An 18,930-nucleotide genomic window follows, 5' to 3' on the forward strand; every position below is an offset into this window, starting at 1 on the left:
AGCCCCAGTTCATTACTTGACTAACGGGGTTCCCATCATGCTTGGGCAGCCATTTTATATGTGGCCGCTTTAAACTTATATGAGTTTAGATATATTCAGCAGGTGCCTAATGCCTAGTGTTTTATATATTCAGCAGGTGCCTAATGCCTACAACAGTTTGTAATCAATGTGTCACTGATAAGTATGCCATGGTGTGATTATTCTTCTGTAATATCAGCATAAAACATAAATCTGCTTCCTTTTAGTAGGTTGCCTGTTGTATTGTAGAGTGGTTCTTCCTTCCTCTGGAGTTTCTCGGCATCACTTTGACTAGTTGCAATCTGTGGTTATTGTCTTCTTACTTTGGTCATCATCTTCTTGTCCTAGTTTGCCTAACCTTGCACGTAAGCTACCTTTATTGTATACTGATATTTCATTCTCTGGGTTCAGAGACTTAAGCAATTAACAAATGGCTGGGATACACTTTAGCAGTTTCACTGCTGTTCAGTTAAGCATTATCTGCCCAATTTAACATTTAACAGTCTCACTGCTTTGTGAAGAATTGCTTCAAAAGTTCTTTCGGACTTCTCTTAACTTTCTGTGCTTTCTAGAAACCTCCCAACAACCACTGTGCTCTGTCAGCTAAGGGGTGGAAAAATTATGACAAATACAGGGGTGAAATTCAATTTTGATGGGGGCACAAAATGGACAGTATCGGATCGGTTGCCCATTATACACCCATCCAATTTTCCTTTACAGGAAAATCGGGTCAGGAATATAATGGTCGGCGGATCTGCTACCACCTGTTTTGTGCCCTTATCAAAGTTAAATTTCATCTCCCTACACTGTCGTTTTTTAAATAACTCAATCTCCTTTAAGGGACAGTACCTTTCAATATATAGTATAGTATAGTATAAACACTTTATGAGACTACGTCTTCAGGGTAGTTAGGTCAACAGGAGTGAGGGCTCTCGAATACACAACGCATGCAACAGTTTTATCTGTTTCCATTTGCAATGAGACTGACGCTCATTGCAGACCAAACAAATCGCATTTCTATAGCACCCTTAATGTAGAAAAGCATCACAAAACATTTGACAGAGACAGGGTAGGGCTGGAGCAGGTTGCAGGGATAGGAAAGTCATCATCATAGGCAGTCCCTCGGAATTGAGGAAGACTTGCTTCCACTCTAAAAATGAGTCCTTAGGTGACTGAACATTCCAATACGAGAACCACAGTCCCTGTCACAGGTGTGACAGATAGTCATTGAGGGAAAGGCTGGGTGGGACTGGTTTGCCACGCATTCTTTCCGCTGCCTGCGCTTGGTTTCTGCATGCTCTCGGCGATGAGACTCGAGGTGCCCAGCGCCCTCCCGGATGCACTTCCTCCACTTAGGGCGGTCTTTGGTCAGGGACTCCCAGGTGTCGGTGGGGATGTTGCATTTTATCAAGGAGGCTTTGAGGGTGTCCTTGAAGCATTTCCTCTGCCCACCTTTGGCTCATTTGCCGTGAAGGAGTTCCGAGTAGAACGCTTGCTTTGGGAGTATTGTGTCAGGCATGCGAACAATGTGGCCTGCCCAGCGGAGCTGATCGAGTGTGGTCAGTGCTTCAATGCTGGGGATGTTGGCCTGGTCGAGGACGCTAATGTTGGTGTGTCTGTCCTCCCAGAGGATTTGTAGGATCTTGCGGAGACATAGTTGGCGGTATTTCTCCAGCGATTTGAGGTGAGGCCATGGAGGGATTTAAAAATCAGGATAAGAATTTTAAATTTGAGGCATGGGGGACTGGGGACAATGTAGGTCAGCAAGGACGGGATGATGAGTGAACAGAACTAGGTATGGATAGGATGTAGGCAGCAAAGTTTTGGATGAGCTTTAATATTCAAATTATCAGGTGAATTGTAAGGTTCATTCTTTCAATTAATATTTGCGAATAATTCAAATAAAACTGAGTCTGTACTATCAGGAGGAATGAAAAGGCAATGTTCTCATGTTTCCAATGTTCTAATGGCAGATAGTATTATGTATTAATATTCCTGAGACAAAATTATTAGCAGTGATATTCCATCCCACGAATATTTCCACCGAAAATTCAAAATGTGCATAGCTTTATATAGAAAATGGCAATTTGGGTAGTTTCTACAACTGGCTGTGTAACTAAATTTTGCTTTTTAACTTGAGGGATTTAACAACAAAGGCAAGAATGCTAAATTTCAGGCGTTGAGGAACTGGGGGCCAATGTAGTTCAGCGAGGACAGGGGTGATGAATGAAGATTGAACACAGGCAGCAGAGTTTTAGATGAGCAAAAGTTTACAGAAGATGGAGGATAGGAGGTAGGCCTTGGCAGCATGGAATAATCAAGTTGGGAGGTGACAAAGACATGGATGAGGGTTTCAGTGGGAGATGGGCTGAGGTACTGGTAGAGGGGGGAAGCAGTGGTACAGAGGTGGAAATAGCTGGCATTTGTGGTGGAGAGCATATTGGTTAGTAAGCTCAGCTGAGAGTTGAATATGCCGCTGAAGCTGTGAACCATCTGGTTTAGCCTGAGATGGTGGATGGGGGAGGGAGATGGAGTTTGTGGCGGTGTCCAAAGACTCAGCTTTGATATTCTCAAGGATTAGCTGATAGAAATTGTGGCTTATTCAAGACTGGCTGTCAGATAATAATAATAATAACTTTTATTTATATAGTGCCTTTAACGTAGCAAAACATCCCAAGATGCTTCACAACAGTGTTACAAAACAAAACATAAATTTGACACCGAGCCACAAAAGAAGAAATTAAGGCAGATGACCAAAAGCTTGTTTAAAGAGGTAGGTTTTAAGGAGCGTCTTAAAGGAGGAAAGAGAGGTAGAGAGGCGGAGAGGTTTAGGGAGGGAGTTCCAGAGCTTAGGGCCCAAACAGCTGAAGGCATGGCCACTGATGCTTGAGCAGTTATAATGAGGGATGTTCAAGAGCCAAAATTTGAGGAGCACAGACATCTTGTGGGGTTGTGAGGCTGAAAAAGACAAAGCAATAGAAGGATCGATACAAGTGGTGGAGAGGTAGAGCTAGCTGTCATCAGTGCACATGTGGAAGCTGATACCATGGGATCGATATTAACTCTCCCATGACAGGCGGGAGAAGGTCGGGATGTGTATTAAAAATTTAAAATCAGGGATCACGTACCCAACCACCATGTACCATTTGTTGCCATTGTTATGGTAGCGTGTTGCGTGACGTGCATGTGTCCTGTCTTGGAGAGGCAGGACACTTCATTATAATATTTTAATAAGGCTCCCACAGTGCAGTTGGGAGCCTGATTTAAATTTAACAGCTGCCGGACGGGTTTCCCAGGGCTTGGTAAACCAGCAATGAAATCGAGGTGGGAGCAACTGGCTTCAGCTGGAGAGAGACTGCTACTTGTGACTGATTGGGGCTATTTCAGTGGCATGGGGAGGGGACAGAAAACATATTGGAGAAATTTAAGCAGAGAATTACGGGAGCGATAGACACGGATTTAAGAGGTGGCAAAACTTTCAAGGACTTTGAAGACAAAAGGGAAGTTAGACATGAGGTGGTAGATGGCAATGACAGAGGACATGAGGGGCAAAAGGAATAACTTACAATTGTTATTATGACTAATGGTAGTGGTAGGAAAAATAATGGAATCCCTACTAAAGGAGAAAATAGAAGAACATCGAGAAACCAAAAATATCATAATGAGTAGTCAGCATGTATTTCAAAAGGGGAAGTCTTGCTTGACCAACCTCATTGAATTTTTTGAAGAGGTAACAAAGAGAGTAGACAATGGTAATGCAGTAGATGCAATTTATCTAGATTTTCAAAAGGCCTTCAATAAGGTACCCCATAATAGACTGATGAACAAGGTCAGAGAATGCAGAGTCGAGGACAAGTAGCAGAATGGATAGCTAGCTGGCTTCATGACAGAAAGCAGAGAGTAGGGATAAAAGGTATTCGCAGTGGCAGAAGGTTTTGCGGATGACACCAAATCGGGGCGATAGTCAATACTGAGGAGGACTGCAACAAATTACAGGAGGACATTGTCAGGAGTGGTCTTGGGGGTCAGGTTCACCTCTGACCTTCTGAGTGGTTCGAATTGCTCCCACTTCCTTGGGTTCTAGACTCTGGATTTATTTGGGGGATGTGATAAAGTGCAAGAGACAACTGATTTGGTGCAAAAGACCTTTGATTTTATTAAAGACAAGAAAATACAATGTCAAACTTATAATCACTCAAATAAAGAACAGTACATCACACATTCAAAGGGGTTACAGTGAATAATACACCTCCCACCTCCCAATACCTAACACTGACTAGATCAGACTCCCAGGACAGACAGGGGCTATGTTTACCAATCCTTTATGGTCAGTTAGCGGTAGTTCTCGATTTCGGGATTCACTGGATTCTGTAGGTTCTGCTCACCGTACCCCGAACGTCGGAGAAGACTTCTTACTGCGCAATCTTCAGTTGGGTGGTGTCCGCTGATGCGGTAGGGCGTGTTTTGGACTTATGGGGTAAGTACTCGCTTCCTTTCGTTAGAAATAGGTTTAAAAGTCTTTTTAGATAATGTTTTCACCTGTTGGTAGTCAGGCCTAGGTTGTAGAGTGGAAACTTTCGATTCTTCGGTTTCTTCCTCGTGGAGTTTTGTTTCGAAGTTGGTCGATCGATCGTGGTGTTTTTGGTGGTACCACGTTGGCTGTGGTTGGTTGCTGCCGCGATGGTGATGCTCTTCCTTCCTTTTCGATTTCAGGATGTCGGGGCTGGAGAAATTAGTTACAACTGCTGCGGTGGTCTCTCTCCCTTCTTGATGCTCTATAATGTTAGGCTGCTGTGTGCATATCTTCTGCTAAGCATCCCTAGCAGTGTCTCCTGAGGCAGTAGCATGCATAAGACATACGCTTTGTTAAAGCAGGGCCCAGTTATACATGTTGAGCTGTTCTAATCTTGGTTAAATGTTGCTATGTTAATGTCTCTTGTGGAGAAGGGTTTTCGAGTATCCATAATTCTCCAGACAATTTACTTTAGTTTCAATACCCCAGACAGCTTCAATACTCAAACTGGTTTCTTTGTAGGATAGTCATCCTTTAGTTCTCTAGCCCTGTCCACACAGACTAAATTTGTCTCATGAAATCCCAAATTTGATTAAAATTCGTAGTTTCTTCCATGTGTACTTTAGGATTTCAAACTTTCTGGCAGATAGTTCCAAATTAAATTTCCTTTCCAATGAATCCAAACATGGGGGGAGGGATTTCCCATGAATTTTGTAGCCTTCAACATGAATAAACTTGCAGAATGGGCATATAATTGGCAAATGAAGTTCAACACAGATAAATGTGAGGTATTCCATTTTGGTAGAAAGAATAGGGAGGTCAATTATTACTTGGAAGGTGCAAGTCTAATTGGGGTAGTGGAACATAGAAACATAGAAACATAGAAAATAGGTGCAGGAGTAGGCCATTCGGCCCTTCGAGCCTGCACCGCCATTCAATAAGATCATGGCTGATCATTCCTTCAGTACCCCTTTCCTGCTTTCTCTCCATACCCCTTGATTCCCTTAACCGTAAGGGCCATATCTAGCTCCTTCTTGAATATATCCAATGAACTGGCATCAACAACTCTCTGCGGCAGGGAATTTCACAGGTCAACAACTCTCTGAGTGAAGAAGTTTCTCCTCATCTCAGTCCGAAATGGCCTACCCCTTATCCAAAGACTATGTCCCCTGGTTCTGGACTTCCCCAATATCGAGAACACTCTTCCCGCATCTAACCTGTCCAGTCCCGTCAGAATCTTATACGTTTCTATGAGATCCCCTCTCATCCTTCTAAACGCCAGTGAATAAAGGCCCAGTTTATCCAGTCTCTCCTCATATGACAGCCCAGCCATCCCTGGAATCAGTCTGGTGAACCTTCGCTGCACTCCCTCAATAGCAAGAACGTCCATCCTCAGACTAGGAGACCAAAACTGAACACAATATTCCAGGTGAGGCCTCACTAAGGCTCTGTACAACTGCAGTAAGACCTACCTGCTCCTATACTCAAATCCCCTAGCTATGAAGGCCAACATACCATTTGCCTTCTTTACCGCCTGCTGTACCTGCTTGCCCACTTTCAGTGACTGATGAAGCATGACACCCAGGTCTCGTTGCACCTCCCCTTTTTCTAGTCTGCCGCCATTCAGATAATATTCTGCCATCGTGTTTTTGCCCCAAAAATGGATAACCTCACATTTATCCACATTATACTGCATCTGCCATGTATTTGCCCACTCACCTAATCTATCCAAGTCACCCTACAGCCTCTTAGCATCCTCTTCACAGCTCACACCGCCACCCAGTTTAGTGTCATCCGCAAACTTGGAGATATTATACTCTATTCCTTCATCCAAATCGTTAATGTATTGTAAAGAGCTGGGGTCCCAGCACTGAGCCCTGCGGCACCCCACTAGTAACTGCCTGCCATTCTGAAAGGACCCGTTTATCCCGACTCTCTGCTTCCTGTCTGCCAACCAATTCTCTATCCACGTCAGTACATTACCCCCAATACCATGCGCTTTGATTTTGTACACCGATCTCTTGTGCGGAACCTTGTCAAAAGCCTTTTGAAAGTCCAAATACACCACATCCACTGGTTTTCCCTTGTCCACTCTACTAGTTACATCCTCAAAAAATTCCAGAAGATTCGTCAAGCATGATTTCCTTTTCATAAATCCATGCTGACTTGGTCTGATCCTGTCACTGCTTTCCAAATGGGCTGCTATTTCATCCTTAATGATTGATTCCAACATTTTCCCCACTACTGATGTCAGGCTAACCGGTCTATAATTACTCGCTTTCTCTCTCCCTCCTTTTTTAAAAAGTGATGCTACATTAGCTACCCTCCAGTCCATAGGAACTGATCCAGAGTCGATAGATTGTTAGAAAATGATCACCAATGCATCCACTGTTTCTAGGGCCACTTCCTTAAGTACTCTGGACTATCAGGACCTGGGGATTTATCGGCCTTTAATCCCATCAATTTCCCAAACACAATTTCCCGCCTAATAAGGATATCTTTCAGTTCCTCATTCTCACTAGACCCACTGTCCCCCAGTACACTATACACTCGGAAGGAGAATCAAAGAGATCTCAGAATACAAGTACACAAATCACTAAAAGTTGCAACACAGGTTAGCATAAAATAAAGCAAACCAAGCACTAGGGTTTATTTCTAGAGGTATAGAATTGAAAGGAAGGGAAGTTATGCTAAACCTGTATCGAACCTTGGTTAGACCACACTTAGAGTGCTGCGTACAGTTCTGGTCGCCATGTTATAAAAACAATATAGAAGCACTGGAGAGGGTGCAGAGAAGATTTACAAGGATGATACCAGAAATGCGAGGGTATACATATCAGGAAAGGATGAACAGGCTGGGTCTCTTTTCTCTTGAAAAAAGAAGACTGAAAGGTCTTTAAAATTATGAAAGGTTTTGATAGAGTGGATACAGAGAGGATGTTTACACTTGTGGCGAAGAGCATAACTAGAGGCCATTAGTATAAGATAGTCACCAAGAATTACAATAGGGAATTCAGAGGAAAATTCTTTACCCAAAGAAAGAGTGGTGAGAATGTGGAACTTGCTACCACAGGGAGTGGTTGAAGCGAATAGTATAGAGGCATTTAAAGGGAGGCTAGACAAGCATTTGAGGGAGAAGGGAATAGAGGGTTATGCTGATAGATTTAGATGAGGAAAGACGGGATGAGGCTCGAGTAGAACATAAACACCAGCATGGACTGGTTGGGCCGAATGGCCTATTTCTGTGTCGTATATCCTATGTAATCCTATGTATCTGTGGAGCAATTATTGGGAGAAGAAAAATGTTGTTACATTCTTCTCTTACCTCTTGGTTCTAAGCTCTTTCTCCATTACAATCTTTCTTATCTTTTCATATTGTATCAATTCTACTGTAGCCAATGCTGCTCTAAACTTTCCTTTCTTCTTCCCCAAGCAGTAATATGCTGTCCTACAAGTTGTTCCCGAGCATCTTATTGTCATGAAATCAAGACGCATTGTACAGTTTCCCATTGTAATTTATTCTTTCTCAAAGTTTCACAATGGTGGAGCTAATAACCTCCCATAGTCTTCCCTCCACCAAACAGCCTTTTAAGACCCAAGCTTATATTCTGCTAATGACTACTTCCTGATTGACCATGATTTCTTTTTCATTCTTTTCGACCTTGGCGGTCTCTTGCACTATGGCCTTTGGTACTTCAACTGGATCTCTCAATCAAAAACATGCTTGCCACAACTTGTTTTGACCTTTCCCTTCTCTGCACCTATTTCTAAAAAATGGCTACAATTATTTTTCATTGTAGGTCTTCTGTGAAATGGACTACATGGGTGGTGGCTGGACTGTGATTCAGAAACGGATTGACGGAACCATTGAATTTGTACGAACTTGGGCAGAGTACATGGATGGCTTTGGCGACCTTAGTGGTATGCATTCAACAGTCATGAAGAATAAACCATGCTTTTAGTCATTTCAGTTCTTATGTTACTAACTTGTAGTGTGCTAGGATATTAGGGCTAACAATGCATGTACCCTCCAATTCACTCCCACAGTAACTCCAGCAGGAATGGGCTGTAACTGTTGCAAATTATGCTGGAACCTGGTTTTGCTGAGTACCTGTGAGTTTAGTGTATGGCTGGCCTGTTGGGGACAGAGCCTCTATAGCCCCAAGCAATGATATTGATACAGAAATGGGAAGAAATGGGAAGGACTGGGGGCCTCCCTATGCTGGGGATTCAAGCTGCGGGAGTAAAAAGAAATGTGGTAGTGGTAGAGGACAGTATAGTTAGGGAGACAGATTCTGTTCTCTGTTGCCGAGAGCATGAGTCCTGAAGGCTGTGTTGCCTCCCAGGGTTAAGGACATCTCCTCTGGACTGGAGAGGAACTTGGGGCCCGAACTTGGTGAAAGGCAAGGCCCACCCAAGTGCCGCCCAAAGGACTGCCGAGAGACCAGGTGCTACTTTGCCAGGAAGGTTCCTCTAAAAGATATGGCAGTACCGCCCGACGGCAAAATAATGACTTACACCATCAATCTGGGTGGCAGCGGGCGGGAGCTCCCAATCTCGGCGGCAAATGCGATCCTCGCCAAAGTGCTGCTGAGGATTGAGTCGGGCCCAGGGAGGGGGAAACATTTAAAAATAAAAATTTTCACAAAAAATTAAAAAAAATCACTGGAATACTTTCAGGGGATCCCATACTCATAAATCGCTGAAAAAAAATTAAAAGAAGTTCACTAACCTTTTTTTGCAAGTCTTCTTATTTACCTGGGTTTAGACCTGCCTTCATGTAGTGGTCCTTCCCCCTGCTGCCGCTGACTCCCGCCCACACCAATATGGCAGCTCGGCGGGTGAGAGGTCACTTATGCGACTTGCTCGCCAGCGGCCGTCAGCGGGTGGTTCCCAGTGGTAGTCCCCTCCCGCTGGTGGGAGATCTAGAGGAATCTGTCACCGTGGGGAGACCACCCAAAAACCTCGGCGGCAGCTGGTGGCAGTGGGCGGTAAGGCCACCATGTTCGGGCCCTTGCAGTGGGAGGGGAAAGATCCAATTGTCGTGGTCCATGTAGGTACCAACGACATAGGTAGGACAAAGAAAGAGGTTCTGCTGAGGGAGTATGAGCAGCTAGGGGCTAAATTAAAAAGCAGAACCACAAAGGTAATAATCTCTGGATTACTACCTGAGCCACGAGCAAATTTGCTTAGGATATATAGAATCAGAGAGATGAAAGCGTGGCTCAAAGATTGGTGTGGGAGGAATGGATTTCGATTCATGGGGCACTGGCACCAGTACTAGAATAGGAGGGAGCTGTTCCGTCGGGACGAACTTCACCAGGCTGGGGCCAGTGTACTGGCGAATCGAATAACTAGGGCTGTAGATAGGACTTTTAAATTAAACAATGGGGGAGAGGGTTCCAGTGAGCGGAAATGAAAAGTCAAAGAGAAGGGAGAAGGCAAAAGTGCAGGGTAGCGATAGGGGTAGTGATAACCAGAGTGTGACAGGAAGGGACAGAGTGTATACACATAAGACAAAATTAAAAGCTCTAGATCTGAACGCACACAGCATTTGTTACAAGATAGATGAGTTGATGGCACAAATAGAAATAAATGGGTATGATCTGATTGCCATTACAGAGAGGTGGTTGCAATGTGACCAAGGATGGGAACTGAATATTCATGGCCATTTGCTATTTCGTAAGGATAGGTAGAAAGGAAAAGGAGGTGGGGGAGCTTTGTTAATAAGGGATGAGATCAGTGCAATAGTGAGAAATGATATTGGCTTAGAATATCAAGATGCAGAATCAGTTTGGGTGGAGATAAGAAATAATAAGGGAAAGAAGTCACTGGTGGAAGTGATCTACAGGTCCCCAAACAGTAGTCACACTGTAGGACAGAGTATAAATCAAGAAATAATGGAGGCTTGTAAGAAACGTACGGCAATAATCATGAGCGATTTTAATCTTCATATTGATTCGACAAATCAAGTTGGCAAAGGTAGCCTTGAGGAAGAGTTTATAGAGTGTATGTGGGACGGCTTCTTGAAACAATACATTGCGGAATCAACCAGGGAGCAGACTATTATAGATCTGGTAATGTGTAACGAGTCTGGATTAATTAATGATTTCGTAGTGAAGGATCATAGCATATTAGAATTTCAAATTCCGTTTGAGGGTGAGAAAGCTAGGTCTCAAACTAATGTCCTGAACTTAAATAAAGGTAATTACAAAGGAATGAAGGCAGAGTTGGTTAAAGTGGGCTGGGAAAATATATTAAAGGGTAAGACTGTAGAAAAGCAGTGGCAATCATTTAAAGAGATATTTCATAACTCTCAACAAAGGTATATTCCAGTGAGAAAGACTCTAAGAGATGGATGAACCATCCATCCGTGGCTAACTAAGGAAGTAAAGGATGGTATCAAATTCAAAACAAAGGCATACAATGTTGCGAAGAACAGTGGAAGGCCAGAGGATGTGGAATTTTTTAGAAACCAGCAAATAAGAACACAAGAACATAAGAAATAGGAGCAGGAGTAGGCCATACGGCCCTTCGAGCCTGCTCCATCATTTAATATGATCATGGCTGATCCAATCATGGGCTCAGGTCCATTTCCCTGCCCACTCCCCATAACTCCTTATTCCCTTATCAGTTAAGAAACTGTCTATCTCTGTCTTAAATTTATTCAATGACCCAGCTTCCACAGCTCTCTGAGGCAGCAAATTCCATAGATTTACAACTCTCTGAGAGAAGAAATTCCTCCTCATCTCTGTTTTAAATGGGTGGCCCCTTACTCTAAGATTATGCCCCCTAGTTCTAGTCACCCCTATCAGTGGAAACATCCTCTCTGCATTCAACTTGTCAAGCCCCCTCATAATCTTATACGTTTCGATAAGATCACCTCGAATTGTTCTGAATTCCAATGAGTAGAGACCCAACCTACTCAACATTTCCTCATAAGTCAACCCCCTCATTCCCGGAATCAACCTAGTGAACCTTCTCTGAACTGCCTCCAAAGCAAGTATATCCTTTCTTAAATATGGAAACCAAAACTGCACGTAGTACTCCAGGTGTGGCCTCACCAATACCCTGCATAACTGTAGCAAGACTTCCCTGCTTTTATACTCCATCCCCTTTGCAATAAAGGCCAAGATTCCATTGGCCTTCCTGATCACTTGCTGTACCTGCATACTAATCTTTTGTGTTTCATGCACCAGGACCCCCAGGTCCCGCTGTACTGCACCACTTTGCAATTTCTTTCCATTTAACTAATAACTTGCTCTTCGATTTTTTCTGCCAAATTTTTGCCCAATCACTTAGCCTCTCTATGACCTTTTGCAGGTTTTTTTTGTCCTCCTCACACGTTGCTTTTCCTCCCATCTTTGTATCATCAGCAAACTTGGCTACATTACACTCGGTCTCTTCTTCCAAGTCGTTAATATAGATTGTAAATAGTTGGGGTCCCAGCACTGATGCCTGCGGCGCCCCACTAGCTATTGATTGCCAGCCCGAGAATGAACCACTTATCCCGACTCTCTGTTTTCTGTTAGTTAGCCAATCCTCTATCCATGCTAATATATTACCCCCAACCCCGTGAACTTTTATTTTGTGCAGTAACCCTTTATGTGGAATCTTGTCAAATGCCTCCTGGAAGTCCAAATACACCACATCCACTGATTCCCCTTTATCCACCCTGTTTGTTACATCCTCAAAGAATTCCAGCAAATTTGTCAAATATAACTTCCCTTTCATTAATCCATGCGAACACTGCCTGACTGAATAATATTTTTCCAAATGTCCTGCTACTGCTTCTTTAATAATGGACTCCAACATTTTCCCAACCACAGATGTTAGGCTAACTGGTCTATAGTTTCCTATTTTTTGTCTGCCTCCTTTTTTAAGTAGGTGCGTTACATTTGCAGTTTTCCAATCTGCTGGATCTCTCCAGAATCCAAGGAATTTTGGTAGATTACAACCAATGCATCCACTATCTCTGCAGCCAACTCTTTTAAGACGCTAGGATGCAGGCCACCAGGTCCAGGGGAGTTGTCCTTAGCAACGGCATGGCAACGCTCGATTCCCGCAATTCAGGAGGTCAAGGGTCATCATGACATGCGCAGAAGAGGAGACAGAGTGAGACGGAGCTCAGAGGCACTGAAAGTGTGTGTGGCTGTGGTGTGTGCTTATCTGGCTGTTGTGGGAGGTACACCAGTAGCAAAAGCCTACTAAACACCAAGAACATAGTTGGCACTGAGTTTTTGTCCAACAGATAAGATATAACATGGAAGGGATGGAGGAGGCCCTGGAGCTGATAGCGAGGAACACTGGTGGCAGAGGGCTCCCAGTGGTCCTGGAGCGCGGCACTGCACCCTAAGGTGCTGCACCCCCATTGCCAACCACACATGAGAGTCAGCAGCAACATCAGGACTGTCCTCTCCCGTATCTCCCAAGCAGCGTTTCGGCCGTCACCACCCCTCCCAACCCCCAAAATGAAGCATCGCCTGAGGAGCTCCTCGGCCAAGCGGCTTGGAGTCAAGAGGGGAAGGAGAAGGGATAGAGGTGGGGAAGAGAACCGGGGGGTTCTCAAGGGACAAAACCTTGTAGCGCATTGGTTCCAATAGCTGCACCATTACACGCTGGTGATTCCTTAACATCAAAGGGTATAATTACACTTAACCAATCAACTTAAACTTTAACTGTCACCAAGGTGATGCCCACCATTGATGTATGACCTGCACACCCAGCAGTGTGTCAGCCTTGTAAATAACACCAGCATTCTTTCAGGGAAAGCGGTCATTGATGAGCTTCTGATATAAGGCTCTTGCAGCTATCATGCCACAATGGGCCCTTTCATGTGGTCTACAGGGGAGCAGGGGCATGGCTTCAGTGTCAGCCTGATTGTCTGGGCCGATGTCAGCGTCCGCCTCCTCATCCTCCTTTTCCTCTGGTGAGATGGATTGTCAGACTCATCAGACAATTCTTGTCCCCTCCTGATAGCCAAGTTGTGCAGCATGGAGCACACCACCACGAATTGAGCTACTAGCTCAGGGTGGTATTGGAGGTCGCCTCCTGAGTGGTCCAGGCATCTAAAGCGCTGCTTCAACATTCCAATGGGTTTTCTCCACGATATTGCGAGTTGCTCTGTGGCTCTCGTTGTATCGCCTCTCGGCTTCGGTGTGGGTGTCACGCAGGGAGGTCATCAGCCAGGTGGCGAGGCCATATCCTTGTCACCAAGCATCCAGCATTGACCTTGTGGCTGATTGTTAAACAAGTCAGATACAGTGCTCTCATGTAGGATGTGAACATCATGGATGCTGCCCGGAAATTGAGCATTCACTGCCAGTATAATTTGCTGGTGGTCGACAATCAGTTGGACATTCAGGGAGTAGAATCCCTTACGGTTCCTGAAAACCTCTGCATGCTGAAAAGGTGCCCGTATCGCGATATACATACAGTCTATTGCTCCCTGCACTTTGGGGAAGTTTGCAATTCTGGAGAACCCTCGAGTCCTCTCACTCTGTGCCTCCATGGACATAGGGAAGCTGATGAAGTCCCTTCCGTGTGCGTACAGGGCTTCAGTGATCTGTCTAATGCAGCGATGTGTGGCATGCTGAGAAAGTCCACAAATGTCTCCACCTGAAAAGAACCCGAGGCATAGAATGACAGTGCCGTGGTGACTTTGACCTTGACGGACAGTGCAGTACTTATGGTGCTGGCAGGCTGCAGATCTGCCCTTCTCAGCTGGCATACCTCAGTAATAACCTCTTTGTGGAAGCGCAGTCTCCGAAGGCAGGTGGTGTCGAGGTTAGAATACTTCTCCTTGTACTTGCAGGGGGTGTAACATCTGGTCCTCCTCATCAGTCTGTCATGTCTTACATTGGGCACACAATGCAGTGGAGCGTTCCTTCAGCGATGTCGAATCTGCTGCATGTAATTGGTCACCAAGAGAGGGTGAGAAAGGACAGGCCCCATTGCAGTAGCTCTCTGTTTTCCACCGATTGGTTACAAACAAGGAATGTCCCGACGAAGACATCTATTCAATTCCAATCGGTCACTGTACGGTCAAGATGTTTGTAGAGATGTTCACATCAACTCCAACGACCTGCAGAGTACATCCGAACTCCGCCAAGTTTGAAGCACAGCAGCCTTTTAAAGGGTGCGACATGTGATCTAGAACATGGCGTCCATAACGTTGTGATTAGTTCCGGTTAGTTCCACTTTTTCTGGGCGGTTTTTTGGGCGAGCGATATTGTGGGCGATATGTGTGCGAGGTGGTGAAATTGATGCTGGGCGATCTCATGGCCGTTAGTTTCGGTAAATATGCTCTTTACGACAAAATACAGTGGGCGTGAATATTGAATCTCGGCATTAAATCAGTGTGGAAAGTAATGCTGGATGATATTATGGCTGTTGATTTCGCCCATTCTGATGATTCCGCTCTAAAAAAATGGTCGGGCGGTAGTGTTTTTTCCCGGCTTTAAGCACATGGGAAAAGTAAGGCTCGTCGATAAGTTTCCTAAAAATGCCCGTCTGTTTCCATTTTGTGCCAAAATTGGCGATATATGGGCGTTATATGTCATTTCAGCGGTAAAATGGGCATTAAGTGGGCGTTAAGCAGGTAAAAAAAGTAGAACTTCCAGCCCTATGTTCTGCTTTCCTGGGCCTCAGTGATGCCTGATGTTTCCACGGTACCATTATGCCTGATGAAACCTGGTGCACTAACCAGCCAAAGGATGTTAGTGATCCCACCATGTTTCCAGGCTGGGATCATGACCTTTTTAAGAACCTTTTTAACTAAAAAGTTTGATGTGTTCCCAATACAAAGGTAGCTGCAGGAGACATTCTTCTTCCTGGCCCAGCAACATAGAAACATAGAAACATAGAAAATAGGTGCAGGAGTAGGCATTCGGCCTTTTGAGCCTGCACCGCCATTCAATGAGTTCATGGCTGAACATGCAACTTCAGTACCCCATTCCTGCTTTCTCACCATACCCCTTGATCCCCCTAGCAGTAAGGACTACATCTAACTCCTTTTTGAATATATTTAGTGAATTGGCCTCAACAACTTTCTGTGGTAGAGAATTCCACAGGTTCACCACTCTCTGGGTGAAGAAGTTTCTCCTCATCTCAGTCCTAAATGGCTTACCCCTTATCCTTAGACTGTGACCCCTGGTTCTGGACTTCCCCAACATTGGGAACATTCTTCCTGCATCTAACTCTCTAAACCCGTCAGAATTTTAAACGTTTCTATGAGATCCCCTCTCATTCTTCTGAACTCCAGTGAATACAAGCCCAGTTGATCCAGTCTTTCTTGGTATGTGAGTCCCGCCATCCCGGGAATCACTGGACTTTCCATCATGTTTCAAAGGCAAGTACTCTAGATGCACCCCTAGTGGCTCAGGCACTTGTTATTGAAATGTAAAACAGTGGACTTCCCTTGAGCCTGGAGAATTTAGTAGGAATTGTAAAGTTTCCTGGTAGGTACATTTCAGCACTTATGCTCCTACGGATCTTCAGGACTGTTAAAATTAAACTCGCATGTGTCCTGTGAGAAAATGTAATTGATGACTTTTCACATGTAATTGAGATACCTTGGGCTAGACTTTCCACTTTTGTGCAGATTGTTATTTCCAGCGTGGGTGGTAAAAATGGGTTTTAAGATCGCCAGATTATCACCCATTTTCAAAACCCTAATTTTCCATTTTTGAAAATGGGCGTTACCGCAAACGATCTGAAATGGGCGTCAGCGCAAAATTTTTTTTACCTTCTGCCGTAAAGTTTCGCCGACCATAGCAACGGCATGGCAATGCTCGTTTCCCGCGTTTGAGGAGGTCAGGGGTCATCATTACTGTTATGTATGTAAACCTGTAATTACTATGTCTAACCACAAGAGTGCTTATCCCCGGAGTCCCAAGGGATCCCACAATCCCATGGGAGCACCGGTATATAAGGAGGCCTCAAAGGCTGGAGAGGCACGCTGAGATCTGTAATAAAGGACTATGGTCACACTTACTTTGAGCTTGCAGTATCTAGTCTGACTCCTTGTCCAAGACATAACAACTGGCGAAGAGATACAGATGACGAACCCCAATGCAACAATGCAGAGAACTGTGGGATTCCGGGAGAAATTTTCGGAGGGAGATGATTGGGATGAGCGACTTGACCAATACTTCGTAGCCAACGAGCTGGAAGGAGAAGTGAACGCTGCCAAACGAAGGGCGATCCTCCTCACTGTTTGCGGGGCACCAACGTATGACCTCATGAAAAACCTGCTTGCTCCAGCAAAACCCACAGACAAGTTGTACGATGAGATGTGCACACTGGTCCGGGAGCATCTAAACCCGAAGGAAAGCATTCTGATGGCGAGGTATCGGTTCTACACGTACAAGAGGTCTGAAGGCCAGGAAGTGGCGAGCTACGTCGCCGAGCTAAGGTGCCTTGCAGGACATTGCGAATTTGAAGGACACTTGGAGCATATGCTCAGGGACTTCTTTGTACTTGGCATTGACCATGAAGTAATACTTCGCAAACATTTGACTGTAGAGACCACAACCTTGAGTAAAGCCATAGCGATAGCCCAGGCGTTTATCTCCACCAGTGACAATACCAACAAATTTCCTAGCACACTAGTGCTGCTGCAAGTACAGTGAACAAAGTAACATTATGTTCGAATCGAAATGTACATGGCAGGATTACACGCCTGCAGCTGCACATCCGCAGATGACTCAGAGTGGTGCAGGAGGGAGGGACTCAAATTCTTGGGACATTGGAACCGGTTCTGGGGGAGGTGTGACCAGTACAAACCGGATGATCTGCACCTGGGCAGGACGGGAACCAATGTCCTAGGGGGAGTGTTTGCCAGTGCTGTTGGGGAGGGGTTAAACTAATATGGCAGAGGGATGGGAACCTATGCAGGGAGACAGAGGGAAGTAAAATGGGGGCAGAAGCAAAAGATAGAAAGAAGAAAAGTAAAAGTGGAGGGCAGAGAAACCTAAGGCAAAAATCAAAAAGGGCCATATTACGGCAAAATTCTAAAGGGAAAAACTGTGTTAAAAAGACAAGCCTGAAAGCTCTATGCCTCAATGCGAGGAGTATTCATAATAAGGTGGACGAATTAACTGCGCAGGCTGCTATTAACGAATATGATATAAGTGGGATTATGGAAACATGGCTCCAGGGTGACCAAGGCTGGGAACTCAACATCCAGGGGTATTCAATATTCAGGAAGGATAGACAGAAAGGAAAAGGAGGTGGGGTAGCGTTGCTGGTTGAAGAGGAAATTAACGCAATAGTAAGGAAGGATATTAGCTTGGATGATGTGGAATCTGTATGGGTAAAGCTGCGGATTACCAAAGGGCAGTTGTGTACAGACCACCAAACGGTAGTAGTGAGGTTGGGGACAGCATCAAACAAGAAATTAGGGATGCGTGCAATAAAGGTACAGCAGTTGTCATGGGCAACTTTAATCTATATATAGATTGGGCTAACCAAACTGATAGCAATGCGGTGGAGGAGGATTTCCTGGAGTTTATTCGGGATGGTTTTCTAGACCAATATGTTGATGAACCAACTAGAGGGCTGGCCATCCTAGACTGGGTGATGTGTAATGAGAAAGGATTAATTAGCCATCTTGTTGTGCGAGGCCCCTTGGGGAAGAGTGACCATAATATGGTAGAATTCTTTATTAAGATGGAGAGACACAGTTAATTCAGAGATGAGGGTCCTGAACTTAAGGAAAGGTAACTTTGATGATATGAGATGTGAATTGGCTAGAATAAACTGGCGAATGATACTTAAAGGGGTGATGATGGATAGGCAATGGCAAACATTTAAAGATCACATGGATAAACTTCAACAATTGTACATCCCTGTCTGGAGTAAAAACAAAGTGGGGAAGGTGGCGCAACCGTGGCTAACAAGGGAAATTAGGGATAGTGTTAAATCCAAGGAAGAGGCATATAAATTGGCCAGAAAAAGCAGCAAACCTGGAGAAATTTAGAATTCAGCAGAGGAGGACAAAGGGTTTAATTAGGTGTGGGAAAATAGAGTATGAGAGGAAGCTAGCTGGGAACATAAAAACTGACTGCAAAAGCTTCTATAGATTTGTGAAGGGAAAAAGATTAGTGAAGACAAACGTAGGTCCCTTGCAGTCAGAACCAGGTGAATTTATAATGGGGAACAAAGAAATGGCAGACCAATTGAACAAATACTTTGGTTCTGTCTTCATGAAGGAAGACAAATATCACCTTCCAGAAATACTTAGGGACCGAGGGTCTAGCGAGAAGGAGGAACTGAAGGAAATCCTTATTAGTCAGGAAATCGTGTTAGGGAAATTGATGGGATTGAAGGCCGATAAATCCCCAGGGCCTGATAGTTTGCATCCCAGAGTACTTAAGGAAGTGGCCCTAGAAATAGTG

General features: G+C 44.6%; 1 protein-coding gene across 1 annotated transcript in view; it reads left to right on the forward strand.

Annotated features, from left to right (window-relative positions):
• The window catches only part of LOC139274609 (angiopoietin-related protein 5-like), a 62,604-nt gene that overhangs the window by 31,643 nt on the left and 12,031 nt on the right, over positions 1–18,930 (forward strand). Inside the window, exon 6 of the mRNA XM_070891286.1 lies at positions 8,332–8,452. Coding sequence (XP_070747387.1) covers positions 8,332–8,452 — 121 coding nt within the window. The remainder of the gene's footprint in view (positions 1–8,331; positions 8,453–18,930) is intronic.

The sequence above is a fragment of the Pristiophorus japonicus genome, chromosome 10 (genome assembly GCF_044704955.1).
Source record: "Pristiophorus japonicus isolate sPriJap1 chromosome 10, sPriJap1.hap1, whole genome shotgun sequence".
Classification (NCBI taxonomy): Eukaryota; Metazoa; Chordata; class Chondrichthyes; family Pristiophoridae; genus Pristiophorus; species Pristiophorus japonicus.